Source organism: Erithacus rubecula (assembly GCF_903797595.1).
Source record: "Erithacus rubecula genome assembly, chromosome: 17".
Lineage (NCBI taxonomy): Eukaryota > Metazoa > Chordata > Aves > Passeriformes > Muscicapidae > Erithacus > Erithacus rubecula.
Genome location: NC_136669.1, coordinates 14,296,269 through 14,316,052, shown reverse-complemented (window position 1 = coordinate 14,316,052; position 19,784 = coordinate 14,296,269). Strand labels below are relative to the sequence as shown.

The window sequence follows — 19,784 nt, the reverse complement described above, 5'->3', positions numbered from 1 at the left end:
GTGACAAGAGGCTTGCTGGAAAACCAAGCCATTATTCTGCCCAGGGACACCAGAGACAAAGAGAACAACAGCACATTTCTGACAGCCAGGGAGATTTTGGCAGGAGAAGGAGTCCTGTGCACACCAAGCAGTTCAAGGCTCCTCCAGCTCAGAGACAAAGGACAAGGGGCTGGTGACTGCCAGCACTGAGGGCCATGGGGATGTGCCAGCACCAAGGGACACAGGGATGTGTCACCCAGGGCTGGCAGCTGTCAGTCAGCAGGATGGGGCAGCCAGGGGGAGCAGCCCCGGCAGCAGCTGGGGTGGAAGGCACAGGGAGCAGGGCTGGGGACAGCTCAGAGCTGGCTCTTTGTCAGGCACAATGTTCTCAGTAGATGCCATCACCTACAGAGGGAGGCCTGGACACCCAGAGGATAAACAGGATAAGACAGAAATTGCATTTGGAAGTGAGACATTCTGTAGAACTGGGGAGCAGGCCCAGGGAAGCTAATCCTGTCCTGAACAGGAATATGGGCAGAAAAATAAGGGCTGCTCTCCTCTTCTGCTAGATGGGACCCACCACTCTGAGGTCAACATTATTCTCAAACATTTCTCTTAATAAGCTTCTCTGTGGAATCCCATCTTTTTCCAGAAAAGCTCCCAGACAATGTAAGGTGAGAGCAGAGCTACTGATATTTTCAAATTCTGAGCTTTCTCCCTAGTTACACTCAGCAAAACAAGTGTTGCCTTTTCTTCTCAGGAATGACAACAACTGTTTCTCTCACAACAGCTCTGGATTCAAAGGTTCATCCTATTTCTTTTTGCCAGAGAAGTATTTTATTTAGTCTAGAAGATATCATCAGACCCACACACAGAAAGATAAAGTTTGATTCAGGCATTTTGTGGGAAAAATGCATTAGAAGACATTCTTCAAGTTTGTCCTGGCCTAATACAGGGCCAAAACCCATCCAAACCTGTCCCCTAGAATATTAATTTTGGAACAGATAAAATATTTAATTCCAGCATACTGAAGAGACCTTCTCCAGTTTAAAGCATAAAATACCTTAGAGGGTTGATCAAACCTAATTTTCTTCTAAGCTCCAAAACATACTGCCTGCACAGCTTTTTTGTTCTAGGGAAAAAAAAAATCCATTGTTTATTTTTCTTGAAAAAAGAAAATAGCTTTCCCTCCTCCTCCCCCACACTCCAGATGAAAAACCTGATGCCAAGAGAAATGCAGAAGGGCTGCTTGGTGAGTGGCACTGAGGGAGTGCTGCTGCCTGGGCAGTGCTTACCGTCAGGGCTGGCAGCCTCGGGGGGAGGGCAGGGGCTGGCAGTTGGCTCCCTGCTGCTGCCAGCAGCCCCAGAATCCAGGATGTCCCCAGGGGCCCGTCCCACAGCCGGGGCTCGCTCATCCTTGGCCGCGGGAGGGCTCCAGCGAGGGATGAACGTGATCCCTTGGGAGATCAGCTCCTTCAGGTAGTGCTCAATCACCTCCTTGCCCTGGAGGGGAAAACTTTCCTTAGGGAAACGCCTCCTCCAGAGCCAGCAAGGCACAGGAGTTTCCTCAGGACAGACGATTAATGCTGCTAGGGATAAACAGAGGGGAAATCTCTCCTTCCATCCCCATCCTGTCAAAACACCTCCAGTATGAAAGCCCCCCATGAATGATGAATTACAGTAATGGCCAGACAAATCCCAGTCTGTGGATGCAGCTGCCTTTCTAACACTTTTACCCCATCCTCCTGCTCCCAAACCTGATTAGCTGCCCAGTTCCTCTGCAGCCCAAGCCCAAGCTCTGGAGACACGGGGGGTGATTTTCACCCAGAACTTTCCCTTCCTGCACAAGAAGTGTCCTCAGTGTCCAAGGAGCCTGGCACCCACAGCACCCACTGCCATCCTCCCTGGCACAGCCTGCTCCGCCCTGCACAGACACATCCCAGCCAGCAGATCCTCCTGTGCTCTTGGCCTTCCTTTGCCCAGCTGAGGGCTTCCAGAGCCACAAGCAGGGGCACAGAACTGCACTGCAAGGCAAGCAGAGCAGGGCAGCTCTGGCAGCCAGGGCAGCCCACCTTACCCGTTTGATGTTGGAGGTGTACTGCTTCATGGCAATCTTCTCCACTGTGCTCTCAAAGCCAAAAAAGGATTTGATGTCCAGAGAGGCCGACTGCTCAAAGCACGTCCACTCCTCATTCTCAGGGTGAACCTGCAGGAGGGATGGTGGCACATGGTTCATGGCTGTCTGACCTCCACAGCTACAGAGAGGGGGCAGGAGGCACTGCCACACCTGGATTGACCAGCCAGCTTCATTCCCATTGGCAGAACCCATCGTGAACTGGACATGCAGACTTTTGCTAAAGCAGCATTCTTCACATGCACAAGGAAATCAAGATTTAAACCCATCCCTGCTCCAGCAGACCTGTACTGTAGTAGCAAAAGCTGCACAAAAATAGCAGTGGAACTGCCCAACTTCAACCCATTGTGTCAAGGTCTCTTTATGGAAAGACAGGGATGGCCTTGTGGAACTTGCAATTAAAACTACTACACCTGCAACGAAGAAAAATGCAGACTTGCTTTCTTTTTCTAGTTTTGGATGGGAGACTGAGCCACGAAACACTGGGGACATGGCAGAGCAGGGAGTTTCCCCATTCTTCAGCTCAACACACACCTTTCCCTTATTTCCCCTCTGTTCCTCTATCCATAGTAGAATCTTTTCCTCTTTTAAACTTAACCCTTTCCTGAGAAGGCTCTGCCTTCTCTCTGCAGGTGCTGCTGTTCACAAACTGACAGGAAAGAAAAACAACTCCAGCCCCCACACAAGATACCGTAAAGACAAATTCCCTGGGGAGATATTAAGTAACTGCAGGAGCAGGATCATATTTCTCCAAGTTGCCTCAGAGAACACTGCAGAAAAGGAAAGATGAGAATAAACCTGCTTCCGGTGCACTCTGGCAGGGAAAAGGGAACTGGTAAAAATAGAGCAGGGAACCATCTCGAGGATGCAGCCAGCACTCCCACCCTGTTCCCCTCAAAGCCCAGATGCTGACGTTTCCTTCCTAAGGATACAGCCAAAATCAGCAAGTGTAACAATCTCAGAGTTGACCTGGGAGCATTTCAGACCTGTCAGTGCCTCTGATGATGATGGAAGTTTGATTTACAGCAGTTTTTAGGAAGCCTCACACAGCCACCAAGAGATCTCTGGCTCAGGAGCACCCTCACCATCCAAAATGTTCACAGCTTTTCCACCCCTCCTCTTGTCTTACAGCCTGCTTACTCCCAAGAAGCTGTCCAGCTGCCAAAAGGGCAGGTAAGTAACAGGATCTGGACATTTGTGTAAGGAACAGGAAGCAGGATCTGATTGCTTCTAGAAACAGCCGAGGCTGGGCCCTCAGAGCACCATTACAGTGAAACAGCACAGGAACAGCCACAAAGGGAGACAGCCCAGGCCACAAGTAAGCCTCTAGTCCTTTCTCCAAATCTTTAGAGCATGAAAATAATGACAAACAAGGTGCTAAAACTTTCACTTATTTGTGGGCAAAATAAATTTCCAGACTTCACTCAGGCCCTTATAATAATGAATAGTAAGGGTTTAATTCTAGATATCCAGATTTTTAGACATGTCCAAGCTCTAGATGTTTTTGTTAGCCTGAATTTCAATCAAAAAGAAACTGTGGGAATATCAGCAGTTCTGGAACACCAATTCTGCTTTCCAGTTTCACTCCAAGCAGGGAAACACAATCAACCTGAAGAAGTTACTCAAGCCCTATGAAATCACAGAATGGATTGGATGGACACACAGAATCACAAGGTTGGAAGAGACCTTTATGATCATCAAGACCTTAAAGCCCATCTTGTTCCACCCCATGCCTTAGGCAGGGACACCTTCCCCTATCCCAGGCTGCTCCAAAGCTCTGTCCAAGCTGGCCTTGGACACTTCCATGGATCCAGGGGCAACCTGTGCTAGGGCCTCACCACTCTCACATGGAAGAATTCCTTCTCAATGTCAGTTTGTCCTTGGGAAGCCATTCCTCCTTATCTTGTCTCTCCAGGCCCTTCCTCCAAAGCAGCTGAACAAGAACACACCCAGCACCCAACAGCATTTCCAGCCCCACTCTCTAATGCCAGCCCAGCACTCAGGGGTGCTCAGAGCCCTTCAGGCAGCTCCCCCTGTGTGTGAGTGCACAGTTCCTCCCCTCCCAGCACAGGCAGCCACAGCAGACTCTCACTGAGTAGCTGCAGGTCTCCCTGACCACCACCCTGTTGGCAAAGGTCTCGTTGTGGGCTTCGATGCGCAGGGTTCTCTCTCTCCAGTTCACTGTGTTCTTCTGGATGAAGAAGACATAATCCACCCCTGCAATCTGAAGAGAGAAAAGAGTAACTTGAGGAAATCCAACAAAATGCAGGCCTCTCAGCTCCCAAGGCTCCACCTGCCTTCTTCAGCAGCCTGGGAGCATCCACGTTGAGCTTGCAGCTGCGCTCGATGACGTGGACGGCCCCGTCCTCGCTCCTGGACTCGTGCAGGATCTCACTGCCCAGGAACACTGGGATCTCTGGGCACGTAGGAAAGCGCTTCTCGTACGCCTGCAGGGGAAAATGAAGTCAGCTTCAGCTTCTGGCTCACTCAATTTTAACTCTTTCTGGATTAATTAGTTACCTTACAGTGAAAGTCCAACAAAATAGAGGCCCCTGAACACCTGAGCTGGCCCCAGAAGGGAAGTTAAAGCAGAGGAGGTGCAAGCAGGGACAGCACCAGGTCAGTCACCAGCCAAGCATGCCCTAACAGAACTCTGCCTTCACACATGAAATAGAAATAGAATCCTGTTGTTGAAGAATGCTAGGAAGGGAATCATCACTTCAACATCAGGAAGCTCCTAACTAGCAAAAGCAAACACAGCTCTGCTGATTTCTGCTAGCTAAAGTTTTGAATTTTATAATCTCTGGGTCAATACTGTCTGTATGAAGCCTTGAAATCTGATGTTCCAAACAGTTCTGGTTGCCCTAAACTACCAAGGGTAAGACACTAATTTTTGGCTATTCACTTTGCCTCCATTTATCTATTTCTAAACTTCCCTGTTCTAAATAGCACATCCCTCTGAGAAGCCCTTTCTCCAAAGCTGCTTTAGCAGCTCCAGCAGAAATCCAGTCTTCCCTGGCACTTGCAGTGAAGTTAACTTGCATAAGTACCTACAGCTGCTGCTCCTTCCCCAACTTCATCTCTTATTATACTCCAAGATGTTTGCAGGATGGAACATTTTCCTTGGATTTCTGAAAAACCTCTTGCATGTTATGTTGCTCTTGCAAATATGTGGTAGCTGCACAATCTGCCCAAAATTCCAAAGCAGCTGTTCCAGGAAGAGAACCTGTGCTCTTCCACTGGACTCTCAGAGCTTCACATTTCCATTGTAAGATGTTTTTGCCATCATTCCAAGGCAACTCCTCTAGGCATTGCTGTCATCTTCCCATCTTCAGAAGACACCACCATTTTAAACAGCACAGAAAAATAAAAATATTCATGAGTTCTCTGCCCCAAAAGCAAACATTGATGTGCTGATGCTGGAGCTGGGCTGTCCTGTCAGCTCCCCATTAACACAGCAATGAAAAGCCTGGATGCCCCTGCACAGATTCATGTCCCCTGCTCCCAAAATAGCCCAGGCACTTAAGGACACATTCCATATCTCCTGCTCCCGGACCTCTGGATGGGAAAGAAGTTATTTCAGATTATGGTGTTGCTCCAGGATCAGGAGGGAAGTGTAGGCAGCTGCCAGCTAGAGTCCTGGCCAGAACAAAGCACTCAGGTTTGAAACCCTGCTCTCCCAGCCCCTCAGCAACATCCTGCTTGCTGTGCCTCACTTCTCAGAGAGCTTCTACCATGTTCTTCTAGCTGTGCTGTTCACTCCCCATCACAGGAATATCAACAGCAGTTGAGATAAATCCAAAATTGCCATGCTAAGTGGCTGTTTCAACAGAGATCCAGCTGGCTGCAGCCAAGAGAAGCTCACTCACTGCTTTAGGCAGGTGAATTTGTTAGGATGGGAGTTCATGGATCTGTGTCAGGCATTAATTACCACAGGACAGCCCCAGCCATCCTCTCCAGTGCCCTCTGCCCCAGGAGGGCTGCACACCTCAGAACCTGCTCTCTTCCCTGCACTTGCCAGCACATTCATCTGCTCAGGCAGAGCCAACACATCCCATTTGTGTTCCCCCTGCCCTCTCCCAGCCCTCCAGACTCCAAACCACCAGCCAGGGCTATCCTGAGGCCAAAGCCTTCACTTTGCTGGTCTCTTCTGCTCCAGCACATACAAAATATATCTCTTCAGGCCACTTAAGTTACTGGAGTCCCAAGTGGTTGGACTGTGCATTCTGAGAACATCTTCAGAGGCCACTGGGATACCAGAATATTTAGCAGTTATTTTTGAGCAGTTTGTCCCATGTCACACTATACATGTACCCTTAATACTCTTGCAAAAAGTATCACTGAAAGCTGCTCCCTGAGAGAAGGCTGCCCCAATTAACTCCACAGCAAGGGTGGACAGTTTGATAGGACAATGGGAAAGGGTCTTAAACTTAAAGAGGACACACTTTAATCAGATCTTAGGAAGAAATTCTTCCCTGGGAGGGTGGGCAGGCCCTGGCACAGGGTGCCCAGAGCAGCTGTGAATGCCCCTGGATCCCTGGAAGTGTCCAAGGCCAGGCTGGATAGGGTTGCAGGGATAGCAAAAGGTGTCCCTGCCCATGGAGGGGGTGGGACTGGATGAGCTTTTAAAGTCTCTTCTCACCCAAACTATTTCATGATTCTGCTCTTTCAGTGGTGCAGCTGAGCCAGGAACATTGGGGGAGTTTCCAGACAAACAAGAGCTGTTCTAGTGGAACCAGGACCCTCCAAAGGCCTCCCTTGAACAGCTTCACCTGTAAGTGCCCCCTCACCATGGAGAGACTACAAGAGCCAGTCTGAAACCACCACTGAATCCAGGTGCCTGTGGCTCTCACCTGAAGGGAAAACACTCAAGTCCCAGCTTTCTCCACTAACTATGGACTTGATCTACCTGGAATTAGATGCAGCAAAACCAGACCAGGACTAAGAGTGCAGCTGCTTTTTCAGTCAGCTGAACAACATCTGGAGTGGGAAGAGAGGCCAGGGCAGAGGCACATGGCAGTGCACAGCCTGGTGATATAACTGTGACATGAGCCCAAACACATTGCCTAAACAGGGGGAACATTGCCATATTTGAGAAAGAATCCATATCCACATTGATATTAAGTCCTTTGCTAATCTTCTTTGCACAACAGCTCTAAAAATACAGCAGGGAAGATGCCTGAGATCACATGAAGGACAGCTGAAGCCCCACGCTGCAGACACAGCAAAGCTGTCCCAGAGCACCCAGACCTTCCACCCCTGCAGACTGAGCTGGGCAGCACAGGAACCTTTTTCTGCACCAGCATCCTCTGATCAAAATCATCATCTCTGTGCCACAGCCCTTTGCTGCTCCAACAGGTTATAAACACAGGGAAATGCTGCATTTTTTTCAAGCATCACAAGGCTGTTATGGAGTCCTCTTGGATTCTGCAGAGTACAAGTGGGCAACAGAACATCCCAGAGAAATGAAAGGCACAGAGTATTTAGTATTAATTGTTTTAATGCTCTGGCTGCCTGCTCTTGCTCTTTCAGCTCCTTCCTGCAGGAACTCTGCACTGGGCAAGATACAGGAACTAGGATTTGTCTCTCCCTTCTGTGCCTCTCCTTTCCCAGAAGGAACAACAGCAGAGTGCCAGCACTGGGTGTTACAGCTCTGCTGTGGGTCTGCACTTCACACAGACACTGGGATAACTAAAGTCTCCAACAGGATATATATTTGATATATATAATAAAATTAATGGTGCCATAAAGCCACTCTCTCCCTCCCTCTAAACCCCACAGGGATTAACACCTCAAACCCAAAAACATTCCACGAGAGGTGCTGGCTCAGGCCCACCAGTGTCCTTCCCTAAATCAAGGTGGTTTTCCCAGATTTCTGACAAAAGAATTGCTGCAAAAATCAGCTGTAGTGGACTGTGCTCAACAGTTCAAAGAGTCATTTAAATATCTGTAGTCCTGAAACTGAAATTACACGTTAAATTTCACAAGAGGGCTGAGTGAAGACAGAAGGATCAGGAATCTGAACTCACCAAGATCTTTTGCTTAGAACTGTTGGGTGCAGCTAAATGTAAAGAAAAAAGCAGCATTTAGATGCAGTTCATTGGAGTAGAAAAAATTAAACAAAGAAGAGATTAGATGAAAAAAAAATACAGATGAAACAATTTCTAGTGAAAAGTTAAAACATGCAGGAAAGTCAAAGATCTCAAAGATCACACTGAAGGCAGCCCAAACTAGGATAAGGACATTTCCAGTGACCTCTGCACCCCAACAAAGACCCCTTAGTGCCACTGAAGCTGACAAATGATTAATTAAAAGGAGCAATCATTACCAGTGGCTGACTGTGAAATCAGCAGAGTGCTCTGCCCAAGCTTTTGCCCTGTGATCTCCTGGCAAATGCATCTGAGCACTTTTACCTGGTCTGGTAAATATCCATCCTAAATGGATTATTTGTGAAAAGTGAAAAGAAGAGGGAGAGAAGAATGTGAGAAGAGGGCTTGAGAATAATGTAAGAAGCCATGCCTGGAAGTGTTCTAAACTGTTGGCTAAATACTCAGCAACCAATACAAACCTCACACCTGTGAGAGGAGAGTACTCCAAGGGTCAGCCAGATTCTGAACAAGAAGAAATTACACAAAACCACGAGTGTCAAACCCCAGAAGTGACATTCTAAAGCCTCACAGCCACAGAGGAAAGAGGAAATGACCCTCCTCTACACCCCCCTACCCCACCTGCTCAGCCCCTTCCCCTGCAAGCCCTGCAGAGTCCAGCCCCAGGCTGTCAGAGATGATGACAGTGCCAGTGCTCCTGTCCCTCCACTTGAAGAGCTGCTCCTGCAGACCCACAGGACATGGCCAGCAGGCAGGATCTTTCTAACAGCTACTCCTGTTTCTCCTTGGCAGGGTTTGCTAGGAAGTGACCTTGAAATCAATTACACCACAGAGGCCTCAGGAATGCACAACAGGGACGTGTAACCACTGAATTACTGCAGGAAACCAAACACCTCAGCAGCCAAACCCCCTGCACACCTCCAGGCACTTTCCATGTGCTTCCAGAGACAGCTTCTGTGAGATGGGACCTCCAAGAGCACAAAAGCTGTGTGGGGGACATTGCATTGTGTGGAGCACAAGGAAACTTAATTGTGATGCACCTGATGTAGACAGAATTTATAGTCAATATTACATGAATATGTAACAAGAAGCCCTCATGCTTGTGCTAAAACACTTTAATTTTTTGTGATCTGACAATGTTTAAATCTGTATTAATTAATGAGATTCCTCAAGGTCATGTTACAGCCATGTGCAGGTTGCCAGGAAAAAGGAGCCCCTGTGCTCAGAGGAAGGGAAGTGAGGAAGAGGCACAATACCAGATTTTGAGCTGAAGATGCCCAGATCATCATCCCTTTGAAAAGAGATGATGAGAAGCAAGATGAAGACATCTCATCACTTTTAAGTAGGAAGAAGATGCATTTGGAGCAGCTTTTGAGCAGCTCTAATGATATATAAATATTCCTCTGCAGATTCAGGCCTTCTAGGAAAAAAGAACTTCATCCTGCAGTCCCTCCCACTGCTTGGTCTCAGTGCTGAAGGGAAGCACAGAGTCTGCACACACCAGACACAATAACCCACGTGCTTTGAAAAGATCAGATACCAGCTTCCCACTAGCCACAAGTGAGATAAAATATACAAGGAACAATGTGGGAGGGACCAAATGCATATTTAGCATACAGAAAGGCACTGATTCAGGGAAAAGAGAACTTCAAGTAGGTGCAGAGCATGCACAGCAAAAATCTTTGGGGTCAAAGGGAAAAAAAGAAACACTTCTGTTGGCCAGAGGAAAAAAGATTTGCCAGTGAGAAGTGCATGGGACAACAGCACTGGGCTACAAACATTGACCCAGTGTTATCTCTGCCTGGATTACAGCCAATAATTGGCCTCATTCCTTCAGATTTTGGTGAAAGAAACAATTCAGGGAGCAGCAGCATCTACTGCAATAGAGGCACAAAGCCCTCCCAGGAAGCCACCAACGTGCCTGACCTCCTGTCTGAGAAGGAACAATATCCCATTCAAGCTGTCCTGCTGCAGCCTTCTCTTTCCTCTGCTGGGAGAAGGAACTCTGTGTGGAGCAGGGGTCACCAACAGCACAAGGCTTTGCCCTTTACAAAAAACTATGGAAGTGACACCTTGTCCAGGAACCACTGCTTGCCACAGCCCAGTGTGGAGGGAGAGAAACCAAAATGGGAAGGCAAGGAAGCAGAGATCTCGTGTGACTAACACCTGAAAGGGCAAAACACAGCAGCCAAGTGTCACATCACACATTTACTGCTTGATGATTCACCCCAAAATCAAACAGGCTGGCTCACAAACTAATGGCTGCTTGGAAGGACACTCTGTCATTGCCAGAAGCTCTGTGAGAATTTACACAAATTGGCCATGATTCAGGGCCAGACTTGGGCAGGTCACTGTGCTTAGCAGTTAAAACAAGTCCATACTGGTTGAGATGTAAGAATGAACTATGATTCTAAATTTTACCACATCTTTTAGTACCTGCTGAAGAGTTTATAATTAGTCTTCTGCACCTTCAGTAGAGAAGGGTCTTTTGGTCACTGCTGGAGGATGAGATGGTGACACAGCAGAGCTGGAGGTGTCTCCTTATGCTGTGCCTCTGAACTGGAGCTCCCTGCAGAGCCATCCCTGCACCAGCCAGCACCCACAAAATTAAGCTTGAGACACAACCCACCCTTGAAGGAAATAACCCCCATACTGCAGTTGGAGAAGGTGAGGAAACCCATACAGACCCCTGGAATGAGAGTAAACCTTCTCAGTCCACACCCAGTGCCAGCACCATCCTGCCCAGCAAATGGAGTCTGAGCAGTGCTCAGCAAAGCTCTCAGGGACCTCTGTCACCCCCACAAACACCCTGAGTGTGATGTGCAGATGCTGCCAGCAGTTCTCCAGAGCTCCCAGAGAATAAGCAATTCTTCCATCAGTGCCTCCCAGAAAGCAGCTGTGACAAACAGCACTCACCAAACACTTTTTGCTGGCTTGAGGGAACCACCCCACACCACCATCCCAGGAGGAATGTCAGCCTTCCCCAGCTATTGCTCACTCTCAACCTGCTCCATGCCAAGGCAGGAGGGGGCAGGGCTCAGGGCTGAGCTCCCCAGGGCAGAGCCAGCACAGCTGACACACACTCCCAGGCTCCTGGTGCCAATTGCTGCTCAGCAGGAAGATGTGGGGATATTTTTAGAGTATCTTGACAGCAGAGTTTGAAGCCTTCAAGTCACACTGAAGCATCATGTCTTGAGTCAACACTAGATTATATCTAAGTGCATGAAATGTTAACCCAGTAGCTTCTGGCAGTCACAGCAAACTCACCTGCCAAACATGGCAAAAAGCAAGGACAAGGGAAGCTGCCTTCTTTACAATAGCAGGCACACCAACCACATCCAAGGAGGAGCTGTCAAGTTTTATATACCCAACAATCCTGTAGCATATACCTATAATCTATAACAATCAATAACAAACAAAGCAAATCCTGTTTTGCAGGGATTTCTTAGGTTATTATCAAGACATTTCATGTCATGTGTGGCATGGGTTGACCACCAAAGAACACCTGTTTTGAAGCACTTTTCCCTCCTGCACATTTATTCTCTCTCCATCTGCAGGGTCCTGCCACCCAGCAATACCATTTCAGGCAGCACCTAAAAGCTGTGCCATCACCTGCATCACAGCAGCTGCAAAGGAGCTTCCAAGCACTGAGCACACTGCAAAGCTCTTTCCTGTGTCACCTGCAGCCACCCAGGGACACAGAGAGCAGCAGGATCCTCTCCCCTGGCACTCCTGCAGCTGCTGCACTGAGAGCTCCACTCCAGCCTCCCTGGCTGCTCCACACAGCCCTGTGTGCCTTCACTGCTGCTTCTGAGGACTCCAGCTGCCAGCAACTGCTCTGCTTCCCTGCAGCAAGGGCTCTCCTGGCTCCAGAGCTCACACTTGAAAACAGAGGCTATGAGACAGTATCAAATATTTCACTTAAGATTCTACTTTTCTTTATTTAGAACCAGGCTGTGACTATACCATAATAGTGACAAGGTGGAGCTCCAGATGGGGTAATTCCAGCCTGTAATTACAGCTCTGCATTCAGGAACCCCCCCAAAGTGTCCTCTGTGGTGCCTCAGTGCCATGGCACTGTAGGTGACCTGACAAACAATCTGCAGCACTTAGGAAGCAAGACAGCAGCAGCCTTTGAAGCCTGGCTGGGCTGTGAACACACACATTGAGCTGTCACTGTGAACAAACCCACAGAGCTGATGTGAGCCCTGCTAGACATCAGCCTGCCTGTGCATTGAGCAGCTCTCACACCATTTATCTGTTGCCAGCACACCCTGAGCTGTTTGGGTGTTAAGAAGCAAAAGGAGGCTCAGAGGTTCTGTTGCAGGAGCATCACTTCATCAGTCAGTGAAATATCAAACCCTTTAAGACAGCACAGCACTAGGGATGAGAGCACACCCAGCACACCATGATTTAAGCAGTCTCTTTATATATTCAATCTGCTAAAGGCAACAGGAAGAAGTCATTAAATAAAGCTACTTAAAATCTAAAAACTTTAGCACATGCCTGCATGTTGATGCTGACGAGGAAAATAAGTTCTAAAAAGTGTATGGAAAGCAGTTCTGGCTGTCAGGACCTGACCTCCAGCATCCAGAGTTTCTTCTCCTGCAGCTAAGCCTGACAGCAAGAGCTGTTTTGAATAAGACTGCATCTACAAACCTCCTAACACTGGTGACACAAAACAATGCTGGGATGATTGTGAAAAGAGGGATGCATTTTGATTTTAGTTGTTCTGGGTGGTGACTCTAGTGTGTAACCCTGAGCCAATCCTCAGCTGTTGGAAAGGAGCAGAAGCTTTGCCAGTGTAGAGAAGGCTGATGACTGAGGGACAGCACTGAGGACCACTGCCAAACCCAGTGACAGTCATTGGGACTGCTCCTGAGGGGCAGGAACAAGACAGAGAGATCTCACTTTGGGACCATGAATGTTGGCTTTTCATGGTATGACCCTGTGTACAGGATCAGAGAGTAAAGATGATGGAGAAAAATATTTCTGCTGCTTACTCCACGAGAAGTTCTGACTTAACATAAACTTTCAGCATTTGCAGCCTGAATTAAATTTGTCACTCAGCTCATTAGAACCTCTGACACTCAAACTGTACTGAGGTGAAGCAGAACCATCCACTGTTAATTTCCTGCTTTGTCTTACCTGTGAAATAAAAAACTGCAGATCAACTAAATGTAAAGAACATTGCAGACCAATAAATCTGTAGATGGACTTTGGATGAGAGCATGGAGTGACAGGACTGTGGGGAATGATTTCACCCTGCCAGAGGGCAGGGCTGGATGGGATATTGGGCAGGAATTGTTCCCTGGGAGGGTGGGCAGGCCCTGGCACAGGGTGCCCAGAGCAGCTGTGGCTGCCCCTGGATCCCTGGCAGTGCCCAAGGCCAGGCTGGATGGGGCTGGGAGCAGCCTGGGACAGTGGGAGGTGTCCCTGCCCATGACAGGGAGAGGGATGAGATGGGCTTTAAGGTCCCTTCAACACAAACTGTTCTGTGATTCAAAGAACACTGAATTGCCACTAAAACCAGAACAGTCAGGGAGCTGCTTGGAAGTGCAGGCCAGGAACTCAGAGGTTGCAGCTTTCACCTGGAGACCAGGCAGGGAACTCATGAGCTGCCACAGCTCTATCAGAGACTCTGAGGGATGCTGGACACGAGAAAAAAAAAGAAAAAACAAACCCCACAGCAAACAGGCACCCCCAGAGGAGCCACCCCCACCCAAACTCCCACTGCAGGAGCAGAATTGCCCTGGCCTGAGCAGCAGCTCTCAGCAGCACAGAAACACTCACCAAGGCTCTCCATGTGTGTGTGCTGGGCTCCCAGCTGCACTGATATGTGTCAGCACATGCCGTGGGCAGCACCAAGAAATGAGGTCAAGCAGAAAACAGCACTGACTCACATCAGGCACATGTGGGGCTCCACTGCAGCTTGGTCTCAAGCACAAAATACAACTGCACAGGCAATGGGAGCTAATGCCCCTGCAAACCTCCCAACCCCTGATCTTTGCTCTTTTTTCCCAAAATCATGACTTATTTTCATATAGTAGTGCAGACAGATCCCTCTCTTGCAGCAGAAACCATAAACTGCTCTTAGTGAGAGCTGGACATGAAGTGCACTGTGACAGGAGGAGCTAATCATTGACAAGTGCTGCCAGAGATTTCTCATCTGCACCACTAATGCAGCAGCTGAAATTATCCATCCCATACAGAAGACCCTGTGAGGTCTCTGGAGGGTTATTTCCAACCTGTAGCTTTAAGGGCCTAATTCTATAAATCCTCTAAAGTGTGTGAAAATGGCCAATGTCAACTGTGAGCATGAAGGGGTGAGGCACTACTAAAAATACCTGGAACACAACTCCCTAGCACGTTCAAAGCTGAAACCCTCCAGCTACAGCTATCTCATCTAACCTAATAAATCATTGCAAATAACATTAAATATGTAATGTATCTCTCTCTCAGCTCTTTCCTGCACGTTGGACTTGCTCACCCAAACCAAATTCTCATCCCCAATACATCACAGAAGGCTCACAGATATTTGCATCACTCATATATGGCAAAGGTACCTCTCCTTCTGGATTCTTCAGTCACTGTAACATTTTTAAAAAAATCCCTTTTAGCTTTCCAACTACAACAGAAAGAAAATGAAAAGTAAGTTTATACTTGGGAAGTATCTTGGCTGTAAGATAAAATTAGAGGACGTGCAATGTCAAATCTGCTGATCTAATTGAAGAGAAGACAAGATGAGGCCCAGAGAGGCATGGACAATCCATTGGAGGAACAGCTCCATTTAAAAGAGGACACAGACAAAAAAGATAAAATAAAAAGGAAAAATATTACAAGATAGCAAAGCATAACAAAAGTCAAGGTTCTTTTCAAGTATAAGGGATAAAGATGTCAGACACTGAATAAGTGTTTGAAGAACATAATACTTTTGATCCATTAATGTGAATCCAAGTTAGGAACAAAGCAGGTGGAAATGACTACAGTGACCCTGGGCAGGTGTGGAAAAGCCATCCTTTGCTTAAATCTTTTTTAGAAGGAAGGACAAGAAAAAAAGAAAAATTCAGAATCCCCAAATGACAAGAAAAGACTTGTTAAGATGATTCCTTTTTATTTCCTCAGATGCACAGCACTGGCAAAGAGAGTAAGGAAGGGAATGTCCTTCCAAGGACTTGGATTACACTTCAAATCTCCTGCCTGCAAATGCTCAACACAAACTGCAGGAGCATTAGCAAAGGGCAGAGTGTAAATCCAGAGACAATCACCCTGACACACAAAGGTATCAGCAGGAAAATCCCCAGCTCATCCCTGGAGCACACACATGGCCTCTGCACAAGTGCAAGGAGGAGAAGTCCTGCTCCAGAGGGTGGGCTCCACAGAGGAAACACCACCTGTGTGAGCCAGGCCAGGAAGCAAGGAATTGTTTACTAAATTTGGCTGTGACAACCCTAGTTCTCAAACTCTCCTATGTGAGCAAAGCACACCCACTGCTATCTATAGTAGGCTTCAAACACTGGAGGTTCTGAGGGAAAAATGTTTATCCCAACTTACTTCTGTGTTCTGTCCAGGCTGTGTCGTGAGGGATGACCCTCCCCAGTGAGGAATTAAGCACAAGTGTATCAGGCTGAAGGGTGCCCAGAGATCTGTAAAACATGGGGGTGTCTTGGGGTCACCCCTGCAACCTCTGCTTTCCTACCACAGCCTGAGACCTTGGCACTGCAAAGCTTCCCACACAGAATTGGAGGGGGAAAGATGAAAGCAGCTGAATCTCAGTGCTGAGGAAGCTGCTGTCAGATTTATGGTGAAGGAGATTAACAGCAATGCCACGTGCTGAGGAGCAAAACAGCTTCACTGCACACCCACTCTTCCCTGCAAAACTTCCAGCAACTGACAGCTGGTACCTGACAGCTCTGTGAGATCTGAGATCCATGCTGCCCCCACACCAACGGGAGCCTCCGTCTGAACAGGCAACAGTGGCAACCAAGCCTGCACCCAGCTCAGCCTGCATGGACCACCACAAGGCTGAAATGCTGCCTAACACCAGCAGATCCTGCTGGGAACACAAGGTTTTCACAGGACATCAGGGGAGTGGGGTCTCTATTCAGCTCCCTACTCCACAGCACAGTCTGCCCGGTGACCCTGGAAAAGGAACTTGCCCCTAAGAAAGAGGACTAACAACTTTGCTAAGATTTGCTGAACAACTAAAGGATGACATTTACAACCCAAGCCCTCAATTCTCGGGGAATTTTAAGTTCTGCTGAAAAACTGAAAGCACATAAAACGAAACCACTTCGAAATTAAGCCCACTAACCCCTGGCCTTTAGGCATGTGCTAACGAGCTTACAAAGGATTTGTCTCAAGGCAGCCCTCCTCAATTAGCAGCCAATCGACTCAGCAGCATCTGGTGGTAGCTTTATCCTGCTAATAGAAACAACAGGAATGTGGAGAGGTGTGCACAGAGCAAAGGCTCCCAGGATCTCCATCACAGGTAATGGTGTCATATTCTCACACAGGATGCACCAAGAGAGCAAAGAGCACAGCCAGGAAAGCTTCACTGCCACAAGCATCAGCCCCAGGCTGGTCAGGGCAATTCTGTGGCATCGTACTGGTTTAGCTGTGAACAGACATGGCAAATCTGGATAAGACTAAGAAAAAAAAGGGGTGAGTTTGGGAGGGAGCTCAACTGTCAGGAAAAGCAGTGTTCATCTGATGATCAGACAGCAGCTGCTGCTACCCTTGGGTTCCCTTATTCACAACAAGGAACAAACTGATGCCCCCAGTTTGAACTGGTGAAATAAAAGATTGGAGGCTGTTTTGGATTAAACAAATCTTAAGGCATGTATTTCTCAGGAATCTTGAAGAGGCCACATTGTCAAGAGGAACTCACTAGAGGCTCTCCCTTCCATTCATGGGAATCACATCAGCTGCCTGCAAGGGCTCCAGCTTCCCATCTTCATTCCAGGCTCCCATCAACTAAAGGAACTGGGAACGGGCAATGGAGGAAGCAGCAGGCTAAAACTGGCAAACACCAAGCCTGAGGACCCCTCCAGCTGACTGAAATGCCCAGCAGATTACAAAACAAAGCCTTGCAAGACTCCATAAGCAAGCTCCTCTAACAATGCCCAAATGCTGCCCTTGAAATGCAACAGCAAATCTTTGAGAGGGTATTTGACTCACACCTAATTGTGACAAAATCCAGAATATCACAAAGAAACTCTGCCTAAAGCAGCTCCCATGGTCAACATCAGCCTTCTGCATCCCCAGTGAATGAACTTCCATGACAGCCCTCAAGCCCCTTGTGGAAATTACAAGATTTGGAGAGAGATCTCCTGACACTTCAATCACAGAGTGAACAGGGAAGAACAACATAGAAGACTTTTTCCAAAGACTTCTAGCCTTTAACCAAATCAAAAAGTTCAGTATTATTTAGAATCCAGCTGTAGATTCATCCATACTACAGTGCTGATTGGGATCACCAAAATATGGACAGATTTTGAACTGAGTGGCATTTGGTGATATGGCAAAGAATGTGGCCACAGCCTGACCCTGCCTAAGATTTTTTTTCCCTTCCCTGTCAAAGAATAATTGCAGAAGGTTGGATTTTCTTTTTTTCCCCCCCTTCTAACAACTAAGCTGCCATTCTTAATACTGAGACACTGATCCTTATTTTCCTTGGAATTTTGAAGGAGGGGAGTTGAGGCTCTGCTCCTGGAGTAGGACTGTCACAGACACCAAGCCAAACCTGCAGTCCCCACCTCCCCCTGGCCCTCAGCAGCTGGAGCAGGGACAGTTCTGAGTGTTACTCACTGCCATGACGAGCTCAAAAGGGTATTTGTAGACTCGAACTGGGGACTGGTATTTCTGCACCATTTTTACCTGTAATAAAGAGAAATTGAAACATTTTTAGATCCTCCACGCCAAGCAGAGCAATACATTGTAGATGATTTTTACAGACCTTATTAGAAGTTGTAATTCTTTCTTGCAAATAGAGAGGAGATTTATTAGGTAGAATATCTTGCCTAGTAAGTGGCAGAGACAGAGGCAAGTCTTTGCAGCCCCAGCCCAGTGCTGTATCCAGCACCTTGTGCTGCTTCCCAGCCCCACTGCAGTAATTCAACTTGCAGCTCCAACAAAGCACAATACAGACATGTAAAGCCACAATGAAGAGTCCTCTCTGGAGAAGGAGCCTGTCTTAGGAGCCTTAGAGAGTCTACATGGCAATTCTTCCCCCTATCCCACTTTCCTACATTATATCTGTAATCATTAGGGCAAAATCATTCTCATTGAAAGCTTCCACAGCTTCCCATACCTTGGTGGTTGAAATGCTTTTGTGCACAAAGTAGGACTCAGTTGGTTCAGCTCACTGAGAGGAAGGAAAAAGAAGCAGCATGCTGAAAGAACATGCCTGATGCTAAGCTGGCAATCACATCCCACTGCCTGGATGCCCACTGTTCCAGCTGAACTGAGGCAAGAACTGCAGGCAATGGGAACAATCCCGTCCTCAGCATTTCCCTGCTCCCATCCACCTCTCTGTCCTCATCAGGATTCCTCCCTCAGACTCTCCTGCCTGGGTTTTACCACTCAAACATGCATCAGTAACCAGCATCTCAAGGGAAGTACACAAATGGTTTTAAAATCGTTATTAGGTTGCTTTCTGCAATTCCTTTAGGAATTCCTTTGTACTGCTCCTGCTAATACCACCCATGAACATCAGGACACAAAAGGCTGGACAGCTGGTTGGAGGCACTGTGCTCATTCCACCCCACTCAAATTCCACTGCTGAGCAGACACAGCCCTCGGCAACATGATGCAGTGGAGCACTGAACTCAACAGTCAGAGCACTCAGATAACTTATTCCTGACATTTCCAGCCCAAAACCGGAGGTGAAACATGAATAGGCAATAGATTCTCCCTCAAAAACTGCTGCAAAATGCCACCACACTGTAAAATCTAAGCAAGGGGAAAAGGACTTTAAAAGTTTGAAGCCTGAAAATGGGGGATTTTTGGAGAAACACGATCCAGCGATCAGACAGTTCTCTGCCAAGGATCACAGGTCAGGACTCGCTGGATCTCTCAGCCTCACTGGTGCTAAAAGCCAGCCAGTGCAGAGAGACCCTCCCAGCAGAGCACCCAGCCCAGAGTGCGGTGAGCAGCAGGACAAGCACAGCCCAGGAAGCCCGGGCTGCTATCGGACACCGGACAGCCGAGCCAAGAGGCACAGGGCACCTTGGAACACGGCCTGTAACGTGAGGAGGCTGGGCGGGCCCCTCCCCGAGAGCAAAGACTGCGGGAGGGGCTCCTCAAGCGCCTTCAGCTGCGATGTTGCTCCTTCTGACCTCACCTCCCACACCAGGAATTCCTGCCCCTTTGCAGGAAGAGGTCAAAAACCTCCACAGCAAGAAGGCTCAGGACAGAGGATTGCCCAGAAACAGGCACGACCCCCAGAACAGTGGGATGGCACAAGCAGCCCTAACTGTGCTGTTTGGACAGACCTGCTGCTCGACCCAACCACCACAGGCTTATGGCCCCTGTGCTTCTCCAACTGAGGGAAGGCTGGAGGA

At 48.0% G+C, this 19,784-nt stretch overlaps 1 protein-coding gene across 2 annotated transcripts in view; it reads right to left on the bottom strand.

Annotated features, from left to right (window-relative positions):
* The window catches only part of SEC14L5 (SEC14 like lipid binding 5), a 34,803-nt gene that overhangs the window by 11,373 nt on the left and 3,646 nt on the right, over positions 1 to 19,784 (bottom strand). For both annotated transcript variants that reach the window (XM_079321071.1, XM_079321072.1), the window contains exons 3-7: positions 18,031 to 18,099; positions 4,411 to 4,560; positions 4,206 to 4,337; positions 2,057 to 2,185; positions 1,275 to 1,482 (exon numbers count right to left, since the gene is read on the bottom strand). In XM_079321071.1, coding sequence (XP_079177197.1) covers positions 1,275 to 1,482; positions 2,057 to 2,185; positions 4,206 to 4,337; positions 4,411 to 4,560; positions 18,031 to 18,093 — 682 coding nt within the window. In that variant the 5' untranslated portion in view covers positions 18,094 to 18,099. The remainder of the gene's footprint in view (positions 1 to 1,274; positions 1,483 to 2,056; positions 2,186 to 4,205; positions 4,338 to 4,410; positions 4,561 to 18,030; positions 18,100 to 19,784) is intronic.